The 18,529-nt window shown below is 37.5% G+C and overlaps 1 protein-coding gene across 1 annotated transcript; it reads right to left on the reverse strand.

The window, feature by feature from the left end:
* Positions 1-137: 137 nt before the first annotated feature.
* On the reverse strand, positions 138-11,160 carry LOC145775571 (ELAV-like protein 1-B). The gene is made up of 9 exons (XM_082586875.1): positions 11,003-11,160; positions 4,287-4,387; positions 3,909-4,095; positions 2,346-2,554; positions 2,056-2,162; positions 1,648-1,749; positions 1,420-1,565; positions 656-854; positions 138-479 (listed from the first exon to the last, which is right to left on the reverse strand). The coding sequence occupies exons 3-9, from the start codon at positions 4,052-4,054 to the stop codon at positions 315-317; spliced, it is 1,074 nt and encodes a 357-aa protein (XP_082443001.1). The 5' UTR covers positions 4,055-4,095; positions 4,287-4,387; positions 11,003-11,160; the 3' UTR covers positions 138-314.
* Between the last annotated feature and the right edge of the window lie 7,369 nt (positions 11,161-18,529).

Raw genomic sequence — 18,529 nt, forward strand, 5'->3', positions numbered from 1 at the left:
TGCAGATCCGATTGAGGGCTGTTTGACATGACAGCTTGGAAGTTGGCTATAACGAAAGATCTACTCGTACTGCAAGGCCATCCCGCACACGAATCCGTACAGTGCCGTGTGACAGCAAACTAAAACGCAAACAATGCTACTGATGCTTCTTGGTTTTTATCGTTGTTACGAATCCGACAAATGCATTACGGTTACATTAAAAACGAATCGTCCACAACCCTCGTTTAAAATCGACGTACGAAGGACCAACAGTTCATGAAAATGGATTCCATTGCAGTCACGCAAGAGTTGTCACGCGATGCCACCGTGAGCATTTACATGGATGCATCGGTTTTGATTGACACTTGCAACTCTTTGCCGTGAAACTTGGTCCCGTTCATATTGTGGATGGCGTACGAGGCTTCACTGTACGAAGAGAATGTGATGAAGCCATAGCCTTTCCCGATGCCTTTGGCTTGGTCGTAGATGACGTTCACTTTCTGTGGTAACAGCAATACATTACCGATATTAAGTTAGTGCATATTGTTAATCAATGTTCCAGTAAATTAATCAACGTCTCCCCAGACAGCAAATCAGTGGTTTTTTGCATTGATTTTCTGTCTGGGAACCTAGATGACTTGTTGATTGAAAACACTTTCTTGGCAAGTTAACTTACCAGGATAGTTCCGAAAGGACTAAACATGTTCCATAACGCATCTTCATCAGTGCGGGGGCCGATTCCATACACGAAAATAATCGTCTCTGACCCTTCTTGGAATTGGAAGTCCCCACCTCCGCCACCACCACCATAGAAATTGTTGGTGTTGTAAGCGTTATAATTGCTGTAGCCATACGCGTTGTAACTGGGAGCACCGCTGAAAATGACGTATACTAAAGTCGTTGCAAACAAATTCTTTCCCGCATTCAAAGCAAGTCGGGTTGAGCAGGCAATACATACAATATTACTGCTCAAGCTCTGGACTTCTTTCACATCGTTCCGGTGTCACGTTATAAAATTAATGAACGCAAAAAGGCACCACTTCTTAAGTGCAGTAGAATTGGGTTAATGCATGCCATCGACCGTCAACTGCAACCAAATAGCTTGGGACACAGCTTTGCTGATTATTCACCTCATTATAAAACGTCCGTTGAAAGGTTGCTGTTATTTGCGCAAAATAGCTAGTAGCAGCAACACATCGAAGATGGAACCGATCGGTTTATAAAATGGCTGGCTAAAAATTTACACAATTTTACAGTCTTTTCAAAACGTACGACGTTCAATTGATGTTAAAGTTTACTTACAAGTCGAGCAATGATTGTGCAGAGAGCAAAAGCTAAAGTTGATGCTGTGATATGCTATTTCAAATTAACAGAAAAAAAAGAATAGAAAAGTTCTCGCCTAATTAATCGATTAAGCTTTTTAAAAAAAAATCAAATTACCTATTGTGCGATGTCATGGGAGAATAGCGGCCTCGAAATGAGTGCCCCCTCATAGGACCACCACCTCTTCCTCGCTTGGGTGCCATGCCATTGCTACCGTAGCCACCAGCTTCATAGCCATATTGCGGTTTATTCATTCCTCCTGTCTACAAGACAACGTATACGTGCTGACAAGGGGTTCAAAACAAGTTGGAATGACAGCGTTTGACGGGAAAAAGAACAAGATACCTTTTTCAAGAATGACGGAGGTGGACCTTTTTGCTCTGTCTTGGCGAATTTGATCGAAAAGACTTTATTTTCGGTTCCAGGAACAATGGTTCCGTTTAGTTCCTGCATTGATTGTAATAGCATTGAATACGATGCGTGAAAAGAAACCTTAAATGATTGTGGTAGAACGTTTTTGGAACGTATGCTGATTTACAATATGAAACATTCAACACTACGGAATGATTAAACATAAAATTACAATAAACCAAGGTGTTTGTAACCATTTAACTGCCAATATAGCTTTCATGCGCTAAATACATATGCAATGTGAATTCGTACATGCACATTCATTGCATAGTGAAGTGAAGTAAATCACCAGCGATTTCCCCACACATTACGCAAAGTTGCAAATCATGATCATTCGCTCACTTTGGTAGCACCAAGTGCTTCATCGCGACTGGAGAACAGCACAAAACCAAATCCTTGGCATTTACTGGATCCCTTTTCTTTCACAGCTCTACACTGTGTCACGTTGCCTGAAAAATCCCAAAGATTAAGTTACGGTAACTCAACGATGGTAGTTTTTGAAAAATTGTTAAAAACTTAACTAAAGCCAACTTCGTGCAGACGAGGATAACAGATGTTGTTAGATACTTTAAATATCAAATTTATTTTCCAAGTAAGCTAAAAGTGACAGAGATTATAAAATAAGAACTGACCATACGGTTCAAAGAATGTTCTCAGCATTTCATCAGTGGTGTAATCAGGTAGTCCTGCGACATGGAGATTGATATTTTTCGTTTGGGCACCAGATGGTTGGGAGTATGCAACCTTAATAGTTTTGTGTTGAAGAGTTTGGCCATTGAGTTGCTCTATAGCTTTTGCTGCGTCCCCTTCATTCTCATAGTTGACAAATCCATATCCAAAGCTGGCAGGAATGGAAAAAAGCAATTTTGCACTATAAATAAGGCCAGTAAAAACCTTTTTCATGTACGAAGTAAAAAATGCTTTTTCAATCAATAATTTTCAAATTCGATAAACTTTACACCTCAAAGAAAATAGTCAGTGACAACCAGGGTTGAGAAAAACCCGGGTTTTTTTAAAAAAGCCCAACCCGCCCGGGTTTTTTTGGGTTTTATTGGGTTTTTTTAAAAAAGACGCAAAAAAAGGTAGATTCATGCTTATTTCACCTCAAAACTACTTTTTACGAATGAAGTGCCTTTCACGCACAGTACATGCTTGCATAACTCAATAAAATAATGCACTAGGGTTGTTGTTGCTTGAATGTTGCATCATCCATTAATTTCAAGATCAAGTTGGATGTTGCATCATCCACTGATTTCTATACCAAGTTGATGCTACCGTGGTAGAAATCACATTATTGCATCATTTGCTTTAGATTTGAAGGCAAGGAGCATTTATGCCATCATGTTTAAACATTTTTTATCATTTATATAAATATATTATATATATAGCAATGGATGAGCAATTGAGTGATTGCGTGGCCAATGGCCATTTAGGCAAATGCTCTGAAACAGCCATGCGTTAGAATCCAGAATCTGTAATTGGTAAATAGCCTCCTAAATTGCATTTCACATCATATATACAGACTACAGTAGAGTAGTACTTTCACCAGTTTAACTATAAGGCCTTCTTGCATAAATAAGCTTTAGTGTAGTACGGTATACACAAAGTGGCATTACTTGATTTTGTATACTGTACAATATCCACTGCGTTTTCAGTTTATTCTTGGAAATTTACTTCACAATCACATCCTTAAGTCCTAATTTAAAGATTGTTTTAAGTTCCTTGCAGTGTTTTTGTTCCATTTTTTTAATTTTCTAATAAAAACTGGACAAATATGATGCTCTGGGTTTTTTTATGGGTTTTTTTGGGTTTTTTTAAGTGGGTTTTTTAAAAAAATGTTGTTAGATACTTTAAATATCAAATTTATTTTCCAAGTAAGCTAAAAGTGACAGAGATTATAAAATAAGAACTGAGGTTTCTCAGTTCTTATTTTATTTGGGTTTTTTAAAAAAAACCCACCCGGGTTTTTTTGGGTCGGGTAAAATACCGACAACCCTGGTGACAACATTCAGGTGAATTTAATTTGATACATCATCAAAAAATAGAAAATCTTGGTGAACATTTTTTTACAGTTTTCACAACAGCATAAGTTATAATTATTAAGTTAAAATAACATAATCAATCCAAGTTTTTACCCAAGGTGTGGTTATCAGCACAAGCATTGAAAACTTCAGTAACAAACCTAAGTGATTTACCTGTAATTTGTTGACTTGTCACGAATAATTCGCGTTGAAACAGTCTTACCAACTGACTCAAAAAGATCATGAAACTCTTGATCAGTGAGAGTTTGGGGAAGATAGTTGATAATCAAGTTGCATTTGTTAACACCTTCATTTGCCATGGTGTATTGACCAATAAAGCTGAGCCAATCCAATTGACAGCCTATATAAAACAAATTGAAAGAGTACTTCAGCAATCAGCAGTGCACTGTTTTCGTGGTCTAACAACCAAACCAACTCATTAATCATGATGCTACTCATAATTATACTAAATAAAAAACTTCAGTCATATTTTTCATCCTTATGAAAACACAACTTTCAAATATAAAAAAAATCAAAAAAATTGGAACTCACGAAAAATGAATGATAACCACTAAACGAACAGAGAATGAAAAAAAGTGGCTTGAAGAATGTTCAAAACTGCTGAAAACCTAACTTGACTTTGAAAATCTTTACTGTAAAAAGAAAAATGAAAAAGATAAATGGTTAGGTTGAATAAACAATTTTTTTAAAAACTGAATGTTAAGTAGATAAACTAAAAAACTTGAATAAAAAGACCTAAACAAGACTGATTGCACTGCTTATTTTTTTAAGCAGAGGCTATAGTTACCTTATATGGTGACCACTGACCATAGCTTCTGAAGCTATGATTACCGGAATCACACAAACATAAAATTATGCGCTCAGACGTATTACAGTATCTGCAAATCATAAGGTCACGCATGAAACACAAACACTTGAACATTGGTTCAATTAAAGAAAAAAATAGCAAAACTAAAATGCTAAATATATACATTAAGAAAACACACCTAATTGTTCACAGTAAAAATGTAGTGCATATAATTAGTTATTTTTTAAACTGGGCCAGTGAAATAACGGAGTGAAGAATTTTGCAATTGTATGACAAAGATTGCTTCCAATTTCATTGAAACAATGTGGCTAGAACCTATTTTGCGGAGCGAAAATTTCCCAAGAAAAATTCTGTAGGAAGTGGTCATATCGGTGTCCGACGTTTTCTTCGTAAACAGTTCTTCGTAAAACAATTCTTCGTAAATAATTCTTCGTAAATAATTCTTTGTAAAATTAATTCTTTGTAAAACAATTCTTCCCTAAGCATTTCTTCGTGCATGCAATTGAGATTTGATGTAAGTTATACGATGAAATGCTTTACGAAGAATTGTTTTACGGATTTCATTTCACCAACAACTGTTTACAAACAATTGTTTTACCAACAACTGTTTACAAAGAATTGTTTTATGAACAATTTGCCTATATAACCGTTATATCCATGGCTGTGGAGTCAAGGTAAAAATGTATGACTTCTCGGTTTATAACTGGCCGACTCCTGACATGCCAAAATTTTTTCCACTCCACAGCCCTGGTTATATTTATTTTGACGTCACCTTCCCAGTGAATCTACCATGGCGATGTGATTGTGTGCATGCTCAATTGAGGAGAATCGATATAAAACTATTTACATTGAGTGGCCATGCGCAGATAGCACCCTTCATTGTTTAATTTTCAACACAACTGGAAAGAGCATTGTAAAAAAGGTTAATTTAGAAATTGTAAAATGAAGCAACAATGAAATTATTTTGTGTATTGTGGCAACAGATAGCGAGTTTAGCAACCTATACACACAACTATCTTTTACATAGGTTATTTTTTACTGGCATCTCAGAACGATATGCTGTGGCCATGGCTTGGGCACACAAACGTTCTGCTCTTGGAAGTAACAAAGGGATAACTACCTCAGAGCTGGGGTTTTTTTTTCAGTCATTTAGCAGTCATTGACCGATTTTTTAGCAAACTGTTTGAAAAAAAATATAGTCAATTCGGTCAAAATGTCCGAAAAAATACATAGTCAATTCGGTTAAAATGTCCGAAAAAATATATAATATAGTCAATTTGGTTAAAATGTCCGAAAAAATATATAGTCAATTCGGTTAAAATGTCCGAAAAAAAAAACGATTCTCAGCAAAACTTAATGTTGTAGCTAGTCGGGAAGTGCAAATTTTGGTTTGTATCAGGTACTTGAAAAAAAAATATTTTCATCAAAAAAAATAACCGAAATAAATAAAAAATGACCGAAATTTTTGAAGTCATTTCGGACAAATGACCGAAAAGCAGTGGCGTATCCTGGTTGGTTTTTGTAGGCATGCAATGGAGGGAGGGTCATAGCCAATGTAGGGGGTCTGGGGGCATGCTCCCCCAGGAAAATTCTGCAAATTTGCCTTAGGTTTTATAGCTTTTCTTGCAATCTGAGCTTTACTTAGCTGATAATTGTTTAAGTTGTTTTGCAAAAAATGAGGTTTGAAACGCATCATGAATCCAATGTCTGAATTTTATATACCATGTTTAACATTCAAAACCAGTTAGGCTAAAGCTTTTGCAATGCAATACAACGAATACCAGTTTAAAGTTTAAACCTGACCAGCTGAAATAGGATTAGATTACCGACCAACCAACCGAAAGATTCCTGGTTCTCTGTGACATCGCCAATGCCTAAATCTGACCGAAAACTTTGATACAGTATAGGCCTAGAGTTACTGTATCTACAGTAGAAAGCCGCAAGGACTTAAACTATGAAAACCAAAAGAAAAAAAGGCAAACAAACGCCAATCGGGAAACTAAAAAAGGCCCAGTGGCCAAACAAAAATTGTCCGACCAAACACTTTTCAAAAAACTCAAATTTCTTAAATTAGGTCATAAAAACGCCAATCTGGCAACCCTGTCTACAGAGTACAGATAGTGATTTTTGTTTTGCATGCAATTAGGGTTGCCAGATTGGGCACTTTTACGCCCAGTTGGGCTACTTTTGATTTCTCCAGGCGCAATAAATTTGCGTTGGGCGCGCTTTTTTGGCTGGCGCCCAATTGGGCTACTTTTTTTAAATATATATAATATAACTTTTTATGTAAAATTTGTATCATGTTTAAAATCTTTACCTAATTTTTAGTTATTTCATTGAGGAGCAGCATTTTTGGAGCCCTCGGTCAGGCAGGGTCACCAATTTGGCATAAAGATGCCAACTTTCAAAAATGTGCATGTTTAGTAGGGTGGGTCGAAATTTGGACTTTTTCTCCGATTTCATTGCTACAAACTTTTTTTCCTACGAATAGTCATAAAACGACATTCCTGAAAGTTTGAGCTTGATCGGACATCGTCTTCATTTCTAAAAATCGCGATTTGTAAAGGTACCTGAAGCGATTTTTTCGAGGCTTGAAAATGCATTGTTTTTAATAGGAAGTTGTTTTCACGAGATTTGAAGACGTCATAACTTACTTAATTCTTGTTGTAAAAAGATGATTTATGCGTCAACAGATTCAATACAATTAGGAGAATCCAATTCATTGTGTACTGATTCCGAAAAATGATGACGTCATCAATGACATCATTAAACAGTCATTTGCAAATAGCGATAAAACTGATAATCCTACATGTTTCATCTCCAAGTTATTTGATAATGAATTAATGTGCTTTCAAAACATAAACATCATGCTGGTACTTGATGACGTAATTGATGACGTCATACACATTATTAAATTACATTTCAGTATGATGGCTTATGGAAAATATTGCGTGTTTGTGATAAATAATGGATCGTTATTAGTTAGTTATGATTCGCTTGATTTTAAATAACAATATTGCTCTTCAAAGATTTGTTCCACACTGCCTTTCCGGGTGTGCAAAATAGGCATTCTTTTTAACATATTTCAACGCAATGTCTCGAATTTTATCAGGCAAAAGTGAACAGCACTGCAATGATTAAGTACCAGCATGATGTTTATGTTTGGAAAGTACATTAATTCATTATGAAATAACTTGGAGATGAAACATGTAGGATTATCAGTTTTATCGCTATTTGCAAATGACTGTTTAATGATGTCATTGATGATGTCATCATTTTTCGGAATCAGTACACAATGAATTGGATTCTCCTAATTGTATTGAATCTGTTGACGCATGTAGGTAGGGAAGGGCAATTCAGAATAACGAATCCAGAAGGATTCGGATCCTAAACTATCCGAATCCAAAATGGCAATAAAACCGGGTAATAAGATTCGGTTTAAAGCTATGCATAAGTGATGTGCAAGCTGTCAACTTGAAACAGTGAACTGAAAAAAAGTGTGGTTTACTCACTTTTTTCTTTCCACTGACATCATCCGCACTTACAAAACATTTTGCATGCGTTGTGCGCGCACGACGCATGCCTTCTACGTCACTCGCTCGCAAGAGCAATGAAAGAAACTAAGCGCGCAATTTTCTTCACGCTTTGTACACATGCACAATCGTGCAATGCTTTTTTTCAATCCACGTGCGTCGTGCGTATGCGACTCCGCGATAGTTTGACTGGTGGCGCAACATTGAGCAGATGCCCCTGCTAAAGGAGTTGGCTCTGAAATATCTCAGCATACCTGCCACATCAGCATCTTCCGAGCGATGCTTTTCCAGTGCGGTCTTGATGGCAACTAAGCTGCGATCCTGTTCAGCGTTGCCAGATGGGGAAGTAGAACACCAAATTAAAAAATTCTGGTGAAATTTAGAGGTCTTTGGTGCCAAGCTTTTTGACCTTGCAACCAGACAACTTTTTGGTGAAATTTTCCCCATTCTATTTTTTTCAAGAAAGTCTTTACAATTTTTTATACTTTTTAGCAAATAATCCCTGCTCGGTGCTCGTATAAAAAACGTTTTGCAAAAGGTTTGCGTATGCGTGATGGCAGTGTCTTATGTCTTAAAAACTATTTTTATTTTTTAGGCGAAATTGCTTTATTTAGGTGTTTTAAATATCTGGTGAAATCAGGGCCGTAGCCAGACCGCAGAGCAAGGGGGGCCACATTTTTTTAGGGTAGGCCGAAAAAATTTAAATGGGCAAAATCATTATAATTGTAGCTGTTGCTCGAAAATATTGGGATTTTGCCAGGGGGGGAAAATTTTTTTCAGGGGGGCTAGGCCCCCCTGGCCTGGATGAAATTTTAGTTACTGTACTTTTTGTTGCCAAGGAACTTCCAGCATCTGGCAACACTGCTCCCGTTTGACTGGCAGTCATTTAGAATGCCTTAATGTTCTGCACTGCAACAAACATTTACTATGGTTGTGTTGCTTTTGTGTCTAAAGTTGCAAATAAACATTGCATAAATTTTTTTTACTTTTTGCGTTACTGGAGCCTGGAAGTTATTAGGATTCGGTATTCTGGATTCGATTCTGGATTTGATTTAGTATTCCGGAATAATTCTGGAATAGTGAATTATTCTGAATTGCCCATCCCTACATGTAGGATGATCAGTTTTATCGCTATTTGCAAATGACTGTTTAATGACGTCATTGATGACATCATCATTTTTTGGAATCAGTACATGATGAATTGGATTCTCCTAATTATATTGAATCTGTTGACGCATAGATCATCTTTTTACAATAAGAATTAAGTAAGTTATGACGTTTTCAAAACTCGTGAAAACAACTTCCTATTTAAAACAATGCATTTTCAAGCCTCGAAAAATCGCTTAGAAATGAAGACGATGTCCGATCAAGCTCAAACTCTCAGGAATGTCGTTTTATGACTATTCGCAAGAAAAAAAGTTTGTAGCAATAAAATCGGAGAAAAAGTCCAAGTTTTGACTCACCCTAATGTTTAGGCTTTGATATCTGGCAATCCTGGCAACTTAAGTGATCCAGGTTTTCATGAAAACGCAGTGGACATCAGTTCAGTTTATTTTTATTTCTGACCATCACAACGAAAAACAATATATGTCAAACATAGCAGGGGTCTAGAAAAAGGTAGAAGCGACAAAACGCGGACGCTATAACGTGCATGATGCCAAAGCAGGACAATCAGTTATGGCATGGTCACAACACCTGAAAATAGTTTTTACAAATGTAGAAGGATAAGATAAAAAAGGCTAGTAAATTTTTTTTAACAATTTATATGAGTAAAAAAACAAGACAATAGTTTCTACTAGAAAAGAAAAGATAGTTTCTACATTGATCGACCTTGGTGGGTTATCAAAACTGTTGATGGTCTTGAGAGGAACACTCTTGATGCGTTAGCTCATCACAAAAAGCAATTAAAGCATTTTTTGTATTTAGGTACCGGTACCGTACTTGTTTGTAGTTGTTTTAACAAAGTTGAGTGAATGTATGGTTGCCAATCTGTCTGAAAGATGTGAAGAACTGGTAAAACACTTATAATTTGGGACTGATGATCAAACGCTCTGGAAGAATTTTGTATAATAGCCTATCTCTTTGCTTGGGCTCCATTTTAGAACCCCCAAAAAAATTGGGCTACTTTTTACATAAGCTTGGGCTCTTTTTTATATTAACCTCTGGCAACCCTACATGCAATTTCAAATCTGCATGCCTTGGTCGCATTTACGCCACAGTGTTGATAAAAGAGCGGCAAATAGGCAAACTGTATTATCAACGCATGCTGAGCTCTCCACAGCATGCAGGGTTGCCAGGGTCAGTAAAGTTGCCAAAGTTTGAAAACAAACAGTTGTTTCAAATATTGAAATTAAGAGAGAGAGGAGGTTCTGCAATTAACATTTTCTATTTCTACGCATAAATTTGTTGTCCCTGAAAGATTTCTGATTTCTGTAAGGCATGCAGTGCATGTCTTGGCTTGCATGCATGGAGAGTACGCCACTGCCGAAAAGTCTCAGCGAAAAACAAAACCCAGCCTCAGAAGCTACACAGTTCCTTTGCATGGTAACTATAGCCTCTCGCTCTTTCAATAAATCAGAATTTGCATTATTTTTCTCAGATATAAATAGGGACAGTTTCATAACCACTTGATAAATACCGAGTGACAATAAGTGTACGCTAAATAATGTTAGCTAGGTTCAAACACTTGTACAATTTATTGAAAAAACTTTCGTCGTCATGACTCATGAAGGAGGCTTTTTCAGCATCTTATTCAAATAGAGCCAATGTATTGTTGGGTAACATTGATGCTTTAAATTTATCACAGAAGTCATATAAAGGCATTGTCACTAACATGAGCAACCCATAAAATACAAACACTAGGCTATTTTCCAATAAAAAACTAAAAAGTACAAACACTTTCTTACCATTTGATTAGCCGAGATTAGAGAAAAGATGTGTTTTCGCAGATAAGTATAGCACCTAAAATTTTGCGACGCAGCTAAGACGCATCCAACACGAAAGTAATTCGACTTTTAGGAACAACTATTCTTAATTCTACTCTAACATTTGCTAAAAATGGTGGCCACTTTTGTCAGAGTTACCAATCCTTAATTTAAAAACAAATTAACTCTTTTCCACCGGGGACAAAATTCAATGCAGGCTGTTTAAAATTTTCAAATTTCAAGGCTGAGCCAGTGATAACGAAAAGTCGTTTATTTCATGCAAAAATGTTTATTGAAACAGTCACAAATATTAAAAAAATCTTTTTGTTAACCGTTCTGTACATAGTGTGCTGACAGACCGTGCTATATATTAAACTGATTGTCCTGTTTGGGTATCATGAAATTTCAGCGTATCTCAAATGGAATTAGTGTAAAAGTCGCTTTGAAACCTTTCCAAGACCATAAGTAAATTTTTGATGTATTCAAAAGATCCCTTTAAAGATAGCGAAATCTCAGGTTTAGTGTAGGCTACTGTACTGTACCAACTACCAAGTACGTTGTGATGATTGCAATTCAATTTATGTTGGCCAAACAAAACGAGATCTTAAATCTCACAATAATAATAACAAAAGAGATTTCAAGTATCAACGCCCGGAATAATCTGCTCCTTGCATGCATACCATACAGGGCCGTAGCCAGACCGCAGAGCAAGGGGGGGGCAACTTTTTGTTAGGGGGAGAGCCGAAAAAATTTGAATTATTTTGGCATTTTAACCAACGGATAAACTAGCGGATCTGGTAGTACGGATAAACTAGCGGATCTGGTAGTAAAATAAGAGACCAACACTGGTCTCTTATTTTATCCGCTAGTTAAATCACGGCAATCATATTACAATGACCAACATAACACAGCAATTGTTGACTTGTTGTATAAATAGCGGTAGGCTACTTGTTATGAGCAAAAACTTAAACTGGCTCGAAGAAGCTAGTGCCGAGGATTTTGATATATATATGATTACATTCCGCCTATACACCCGTGAACTAGTCTATTGCAATTGCAGTCGCGGATGTTTGGATGCAAACCGCCTCACACACAAGTGTAAATCGATAGATTTCGATACAGAATGTTCAAAAGCCATAAGCACCAATTTAGCCTGTCTTGGTTGTAACATGTTCCGTCTAGTGGGAGCGTCAACCCTTGTTAACACTGAGAATCCACACTCACAAACGGCAGTGCTAGATCCAAATATAGCAATATCTGCTGCAAGGTTGAACACTTCACAGATCAGAAAACTAGAAACAAAATTTATTTACACTAATTGGATTGAAGAGAAAAAATAAAAATTGCTTAAAAGATTACGGGTTTATATTTTGTATGCGTTGTCTTCAAAAACCACTTTGTTTTGTTTGATTATCTTTATCCTGCATTGCGGGAAAGCGGACTTGAGCGCTATGCATCGGTGTACGCCTTCCGACGTATCCCTGACCCACGCTGCAGCCGACGGCAATGTCTGTTTCCGGTTGCCTACTCTATTTATGACTTAAATTTGGTACTACCCATTACTCGCAATCGATCACTGGGTAGAGGCAATTATCGTAAAGTTTCTTGCCCAAAGAAACAACAGCAAGTGCGGGTGGCTGGAGTCGAACATGCAGGCTCTCGACTGCGAGCCCAACGCGCTAACCACTCGGCCACTGCACTTGTTTTAGCACTGCACATTTTGCGATTTATCACTGCACAAATTGGTTATCACTGATCCTTAGAATTAGGTATGGTACCGAGAATAGCGACAGCTGATATCAAATAGCCTAATTTGTATCGGTTTGTAGGCCTGCTGGAAAACCATTCCCTCTTTGTTAGGTTATCTTTCTTTTCGAAAACATTTTTATTTTGCACAGTATCTGACAATTTTTCTACCAACCTAACACGTGTTGGCCTTGGTTGAATTGAACATGTTGAGGTTGCCAAAGGAGGGGATAGGGCCGGAGGGGCGAAATTGTTTAATCATCTTAGCTGTTAACTAAACAAAACAATTGTAGTTAATTGGGCCTAGGTTGGAGCTCTGCAACGGGAAAGATGGGCAAAATCATTATAATTGTAGCTGTTGCTCGAGAATGTTGGGATTTTGCCAGGGGGGGAAATTTTTTCAGGGGGGCCAGGCCCCCCTGGCCCCCGGCTGGCTACGGGCCTGATGCCATAACTTCAGATCATAAAATAACTTAGAGCAATTCTAAAATTCTAAAAGTTGAAAATGATTATAAAAAACAAATGTTTTCCGAAAGTTGGTTTATCAAACAAAAGCCTCATGTAGCCTAATGAATTGCAATGATGGCATCCCTTTTCCTGCTATCTACAAAAAACTACTGCAAGTGCTTAGGCCTATTTGACGTTCTTAAATTGGTTTCATGCTGATTGTAAACTGTGCAGTAGTGCGTATACACAATTCGATTCATCATGAGTCATACGGTCATACCGTTCAATCTCTTCTCTGCCGTTATTTAAGTCTCTTGTTGATCGTCAACATTTAGTACCCTCTTTTTTTTTAGATCAAAGTTTGTGAGCGATAATTTTTGTCTATAAGTTGAGTTTTTATTTTGCATGTTTAGTTGATTTCAGCAACATGGTTCAATGTTTTGCCATGCTAGACACGATGCTTCACCTTAAAAAGGGGATCATCAGAAGGTTCTTATTCAAATAGAATTTGCTCTGCTTAGCTTTTTTGCTTAGCATTGAGCACTTTTTGTAGTATTATTAGCATTTATTGCATAAGTATAGTATGATTCTCTATAATTTTAGTTGCTCTCTTCTCAGTTTTTTTTCTGATTAATGCACCGAAAGGTTAGTTGACTCACTGGCGATCGTCCTAGTTGACTCAGCGAGTCAATTGACTCTACAGCAGGCAACATCAGAACATGGCATATTTTTGTGGAAATTAAAAGCGAAATAGCTTTTATTCATTTGTAATAGCACTAATATAGTGGCTCTGATAGCACATCGGGATGTTGAACTTACATAAAACTTTTTTAGGGTGAACAAAATCTAATATTCTAATGCTGTAAATCTATTGTATTGCTACTCAATTATGAAAAAAAAGGATAAGCAAAACTAATATAAAAAAAATTCCAATACACGTGTTTGAACAAACTGCAAATGCCATGTGTGTTGGTACACTAGGCGGATTTCTGCAAAGTAGTTTGGAATAGACCAAGCAACGTTTTGATGGCAGGCTACGGTAGGCTATTTAAAAAGGTTTTCAAAGGCTCACAAGGCAACGTAAAAAATGGGATAGCCTATGCAAACCACAGAAAAATTTTCACGAATGAAATAGAGAAAGATTTAAGGGACTCTGCATTAATTTAGTAGCCTACAACAAAACCATGGCTTATTTATAGATAAAGTAAAAATGCTAGCTTTCGAGTTTGCTGAGCAAAACCAAGTCACCTTCCCAAAAACTGGTCTGACAATTCAAATCAATTTATTTTTCTTTGTCGGAAAACAACAGCAATGATAAAGTTACCAATGCAATAGTTTACAGGAACAAAACCAGCAAAAGGAAACCGTAGTCCCGGAAGGAAACGGTGGCAAAACCACAGAAGTTTAAAACGTGCATGCGATGTAAATTCAAAGGATACCGTAGGCTACGTCGATGAAGTAAATTTAAGCACGGCTACCAGGAAGAGAGTGGTTGTGGTCATTAATGAAACCAGGGATATCTAGAAAAGGGGATATGAAGGCCCACAGCGATTGCCTTATTCTCGTGACACTACCAGGGCGGTAGTTTGTAGTGCTTTAAACATGTGGTTCTTTTTAAAATCGTAGAAAGTTTTGTAGTGCAGCTAGTACAATGAGCTACAGAAGACAGTTAGCAAATGTTACGTAGCTAGACCATATTCAACGAATAGCCTACCTACTTGCTACAAAGTTAGTTGAAAAGTTGCCAGTTAGCTGTTTTTTTTAACAAAGCCTTGCAGTAGGCTAGATGTAAAGCAGATATATGAGTAGTTGAATTAACAAGCAACCATGAGCATGCTGTGAACAAGGCCGGATTTAGCTGATGGGGGGCCCGGGGCACTTTTAAATCGGGGGGCTTCCGTGCTAAAAAAAATTTTCGCGCCTGCGGCGCGAAAACCCACCTCTACGTCTACAGTAGCATTAATCCAGTACTGCACAGCATTTTTCAGAAACTTCAAAGGCTGAAAGAAAAAAAAAATCACAAAATCACATTTTTTCCACATAGGGGGGCTCTTCAAAAGTCGGGGGGTGGGGCACCTGCACCCTCTGCCCCTCCCTAAATCCCGGCCTGGCTGTGAATATCCAGGCCTGATGCTAATAGCGTAATGCAAGTTATCATAACAAGATTTATCAAGCTACTATCGGTGCCAATTGTCATTTAACGATAAACACAGATTCTTTACGATAAACAAAAGCCCTTCTATTGTCAGACGTAATAAAAGCCTTCGTATCCCCTTCTTTAGATATCCCTGAATAAAACGCCATAATTTGTCATTATAAGAAGCCTTCGTCTGTCCTCAACACTAGAAGTGCTACATACAATTTTAAAAACTTTTTCGTGCCAAAGGCTAGAGTTGAATATGGAGTGGATCTCGAGTATGCCCGATTTTTACAAAATGGAGTGAGTTCGGAGTTCCATTTTTCTCAGAAGTTTTGAAGTGGACTCGGAGTTTAGCAACTTTGCTGTTTAATTGAATTAAATAAGTGCCGCATAGCTCTGTACATAAAGGCAAAAAATGAAAACAGTCCCCATAAGTTTCGATGTAGCGTAATGCTACTAAAAACATTTACTTGCTACCTAATTGGTCAAAGATTTCTTTACCCCTCAACTATTTCGTGTTGTGTACATTGGCTAGAATAGATTCTGAGTCTAACATGATGAAATTTTGTCATTTTGAAGTCAGATATCATGGAGTTTCAAAAACATGTCTGCCCCGATAGCTCAGTTGGTGAGTGCGTAACTTCGTGAACGTTCAAATTCAAGCTGCGCTGGTTCGACTCTCGGGGTGTGCGCTTGAGCAACGCATTCTACGGACTGCTCTCCATTCAGCGGCACCTAATGGATGGAATAATTTCCCGGCAACAAGACGAACAATCGGAAATTTTACCCTGTCAATCTCGACAACTCTGTGATCGCAGTGTACTGTACTACTGTAGCATATCGCAATGGGCACAAGTGAAAACACTATTATTGATTATTAATCTCGGTGACCGGCCTTGCGCCAAAAGCCTTTGTAAGTATGCGATACTACCAGGAATAACATACTTCCGAGGACAAAGATTCAAACCAAACGAAAACCACACTCCGCTCAACATTGAAAGACAAACTTTGCATCTAGCTTGAAGTTTGGCTAAACTCAACTCGCAAGGTTCTTGTTACCTTAACATGAAAAACAATTTTGCTTGCTCGGTGTCTTTCCACCACGTTCAAGATTAAAGTTCCTCTGGCGTTGTATAGACCTCTCTACTCTCATCATCATCATCACGTGCCGTCTCCGATCCGGAGGTTGGCTGTCACTTTCTTCCACAAGTCACGTTCTTCCGCTACTCTTTTTGTTTCTCCAATGCTTGACAAATCAGCCCACTGTATCACGTCATCTCCCCATGTTCGTCTCCTTCTTCCCCTGCACCTCTTTCCTTCCACCATACCTTCAATAACCAATTGATGTAGCTGTCCTGCCGATCCTCTCAAAATATGTCCCGCGAATTTCATCTTTTGTTTTGCCAAGTCGTTTGCCCATGTGTCTTGCACTCCAATTCTTTTCCTAATTGCTTCGTTTGTAATATGTTTTTTATATGATATTTTTAATATTCTTCTGTAGCACCAGAGTTGAAAAGCATTAATTTTTTTGTGAATTTCTTTGCTGTAGGTCCAACTTTCACTTCCATATGACATGACTGGTTTGATGTAACAAGATAGAAGTCTCAGTTTTAATTGTAAATTTATTTCTCCTCTTAAAAATTCCTTGCATTTCCAAAATGACGCTTTTGCTTGACCGATTCTTCTTTTTATATCATTGGTGCATCTTCCATCTTGTGTAATGAGGGACCCTAGGTATGTGTATGTGGTGACCTGATCCAATTGTTCTCCTTCCAGCTTAATGTTTATTTTATTATTTCCATTGCTTTTTTCGATGAGCATTGTCTTTGTTTTCTTCAAATTGAGTTTCATTCCGTATTTTTTACTGATTTCATTGATTTTGTCCATGTTTTCTTGTAGTTTTTCTTCTGTGTCGGCGAGTATGACAGTGTCATCTGCGTATCGTATGTTGCTTACTATTTGACCATTGAATTTTACTCCGTTTTTGTTTAGTGTTGTTAATGTTTCCTTGATTATTGCTTCGCTGTACAAATTGAATAATATTGGTGAGAGTATGCATCCCTGCCGAACTCCTTTGAATATCGGGAAAAATTCTGTGAGACTGCTACCACTTCGAACTGCTGCTGTTTGTTTAAAATATATGTTTTTTATAAGTCTTCTTTCTAAGAACGGGACATTAAATTTTTCGAGCAATTGCAGTAATTTGGTATGTTTTATCCTGTCAAATGCTTTGCTGTAATCTAGGTATGCAATGTAAGTGTGTTTTCCTTTTTCTATTCTCCGTTCGCCAATTGTTCTTAGAAGGAAGATTGCATTTCTTGTTCCGGATCCTTTTTTATATCCCGCTTGATTTTCATCAATTTGTTGTTGTATTATTGGGGTTATCCTTTTTTTGATAAGGTGTAGCAGAATTTTGCTGGCGTGTGAAATCAGACTTATAGTCCTGTGTTCTTCACATTTCATTGTTTTTGTTACTTTTGGTATTGGGATCAAGATGCTCTTAGTGAAGTCATCCGGAATTTCACCACTATTGTATATCTTGTTCTCTACTCTCACCTGCGAGAAAGTATTTTTAAGCGATGTTGTGAAGGGGCAGCAAATAACCGCTACGACAACGTAACAATGGCTTCTTTCACCCAGGGCAGTTGACTACTATCTCTATCTAGAGGTTGCTTTTTTGAACTTTTATTTGTCACATGGCGCTAGAGTATTACTTCTCAATTCCATTGATGTTTCCCTTGTCATTCTAGGCTCACCAGAAGATAATTTACAGCACTGCAGACAGTTTTCAATTTGATGTGAGAAAAGTGTTTGGGCCTAGGTCAAACATTTGCTGATTGCTGCAATCTGAAAAGCAGTTTTGGTCTAGTTTTTAGTGTAGAAATAGGGATAGCACGGCCCGGTACCCAGTACTTTACCATCTGACGGCTGAAATGGCTGTTTTAACCTCTGATGGCAATTCCTTTAGATCTGATTATATTAAGATCTTGATAATGTTTGAAGTCACGGGAAATTTTTTAAATTCGGGCCCCTTAAATATTCCGGTCCCGGTCCAAAAGTACCATCTAGACCCCCTTGCTTTCACCACCTCTCTGGCCTCTGTCACAAAGCTACCCACGCAGGAGTGATACTTGCCTGAGGAAAACAAGCAAGAGCAGCAAGACAGTGCAAACAAG

The sequence above is a fragment of the Aplidium turbinatum genome, chromosome 8 (assembly GCF_918807975.1).
Source record: "Aplidium turbinatum chromosome 8, kaAplTurb1.1, whole genome shotgun sequence".
NCBI lineage: Eukaryota > Metazoa > Chordata > Ascidiacea > Aplousobranchia > Polyclinidae > Aplidium > Aplidium turbinatum.

Coding starts and splice junctions, on each gene's coding strand:
- LOC145775571 (XM_082586875.1), bottom strand. CDS start 4,054: ATGGCAAATGAAGGTGTTAACAAATGCAACTTGATTATCAACTATCTT. Junction 2,555..3,908: donor GACAAGTCAACAAATTACAG/GTAAATCACTTA, acceptor CATTCCTGCCAG/CTTTGGATATGGATTTGTCA. Junction 480..655: donor GTCCTTTCGGAACTATCCTG/GTAAGTTAACTT, acceptor CTGTTACCACAG/AAAGTGAACGTCATCTACGA.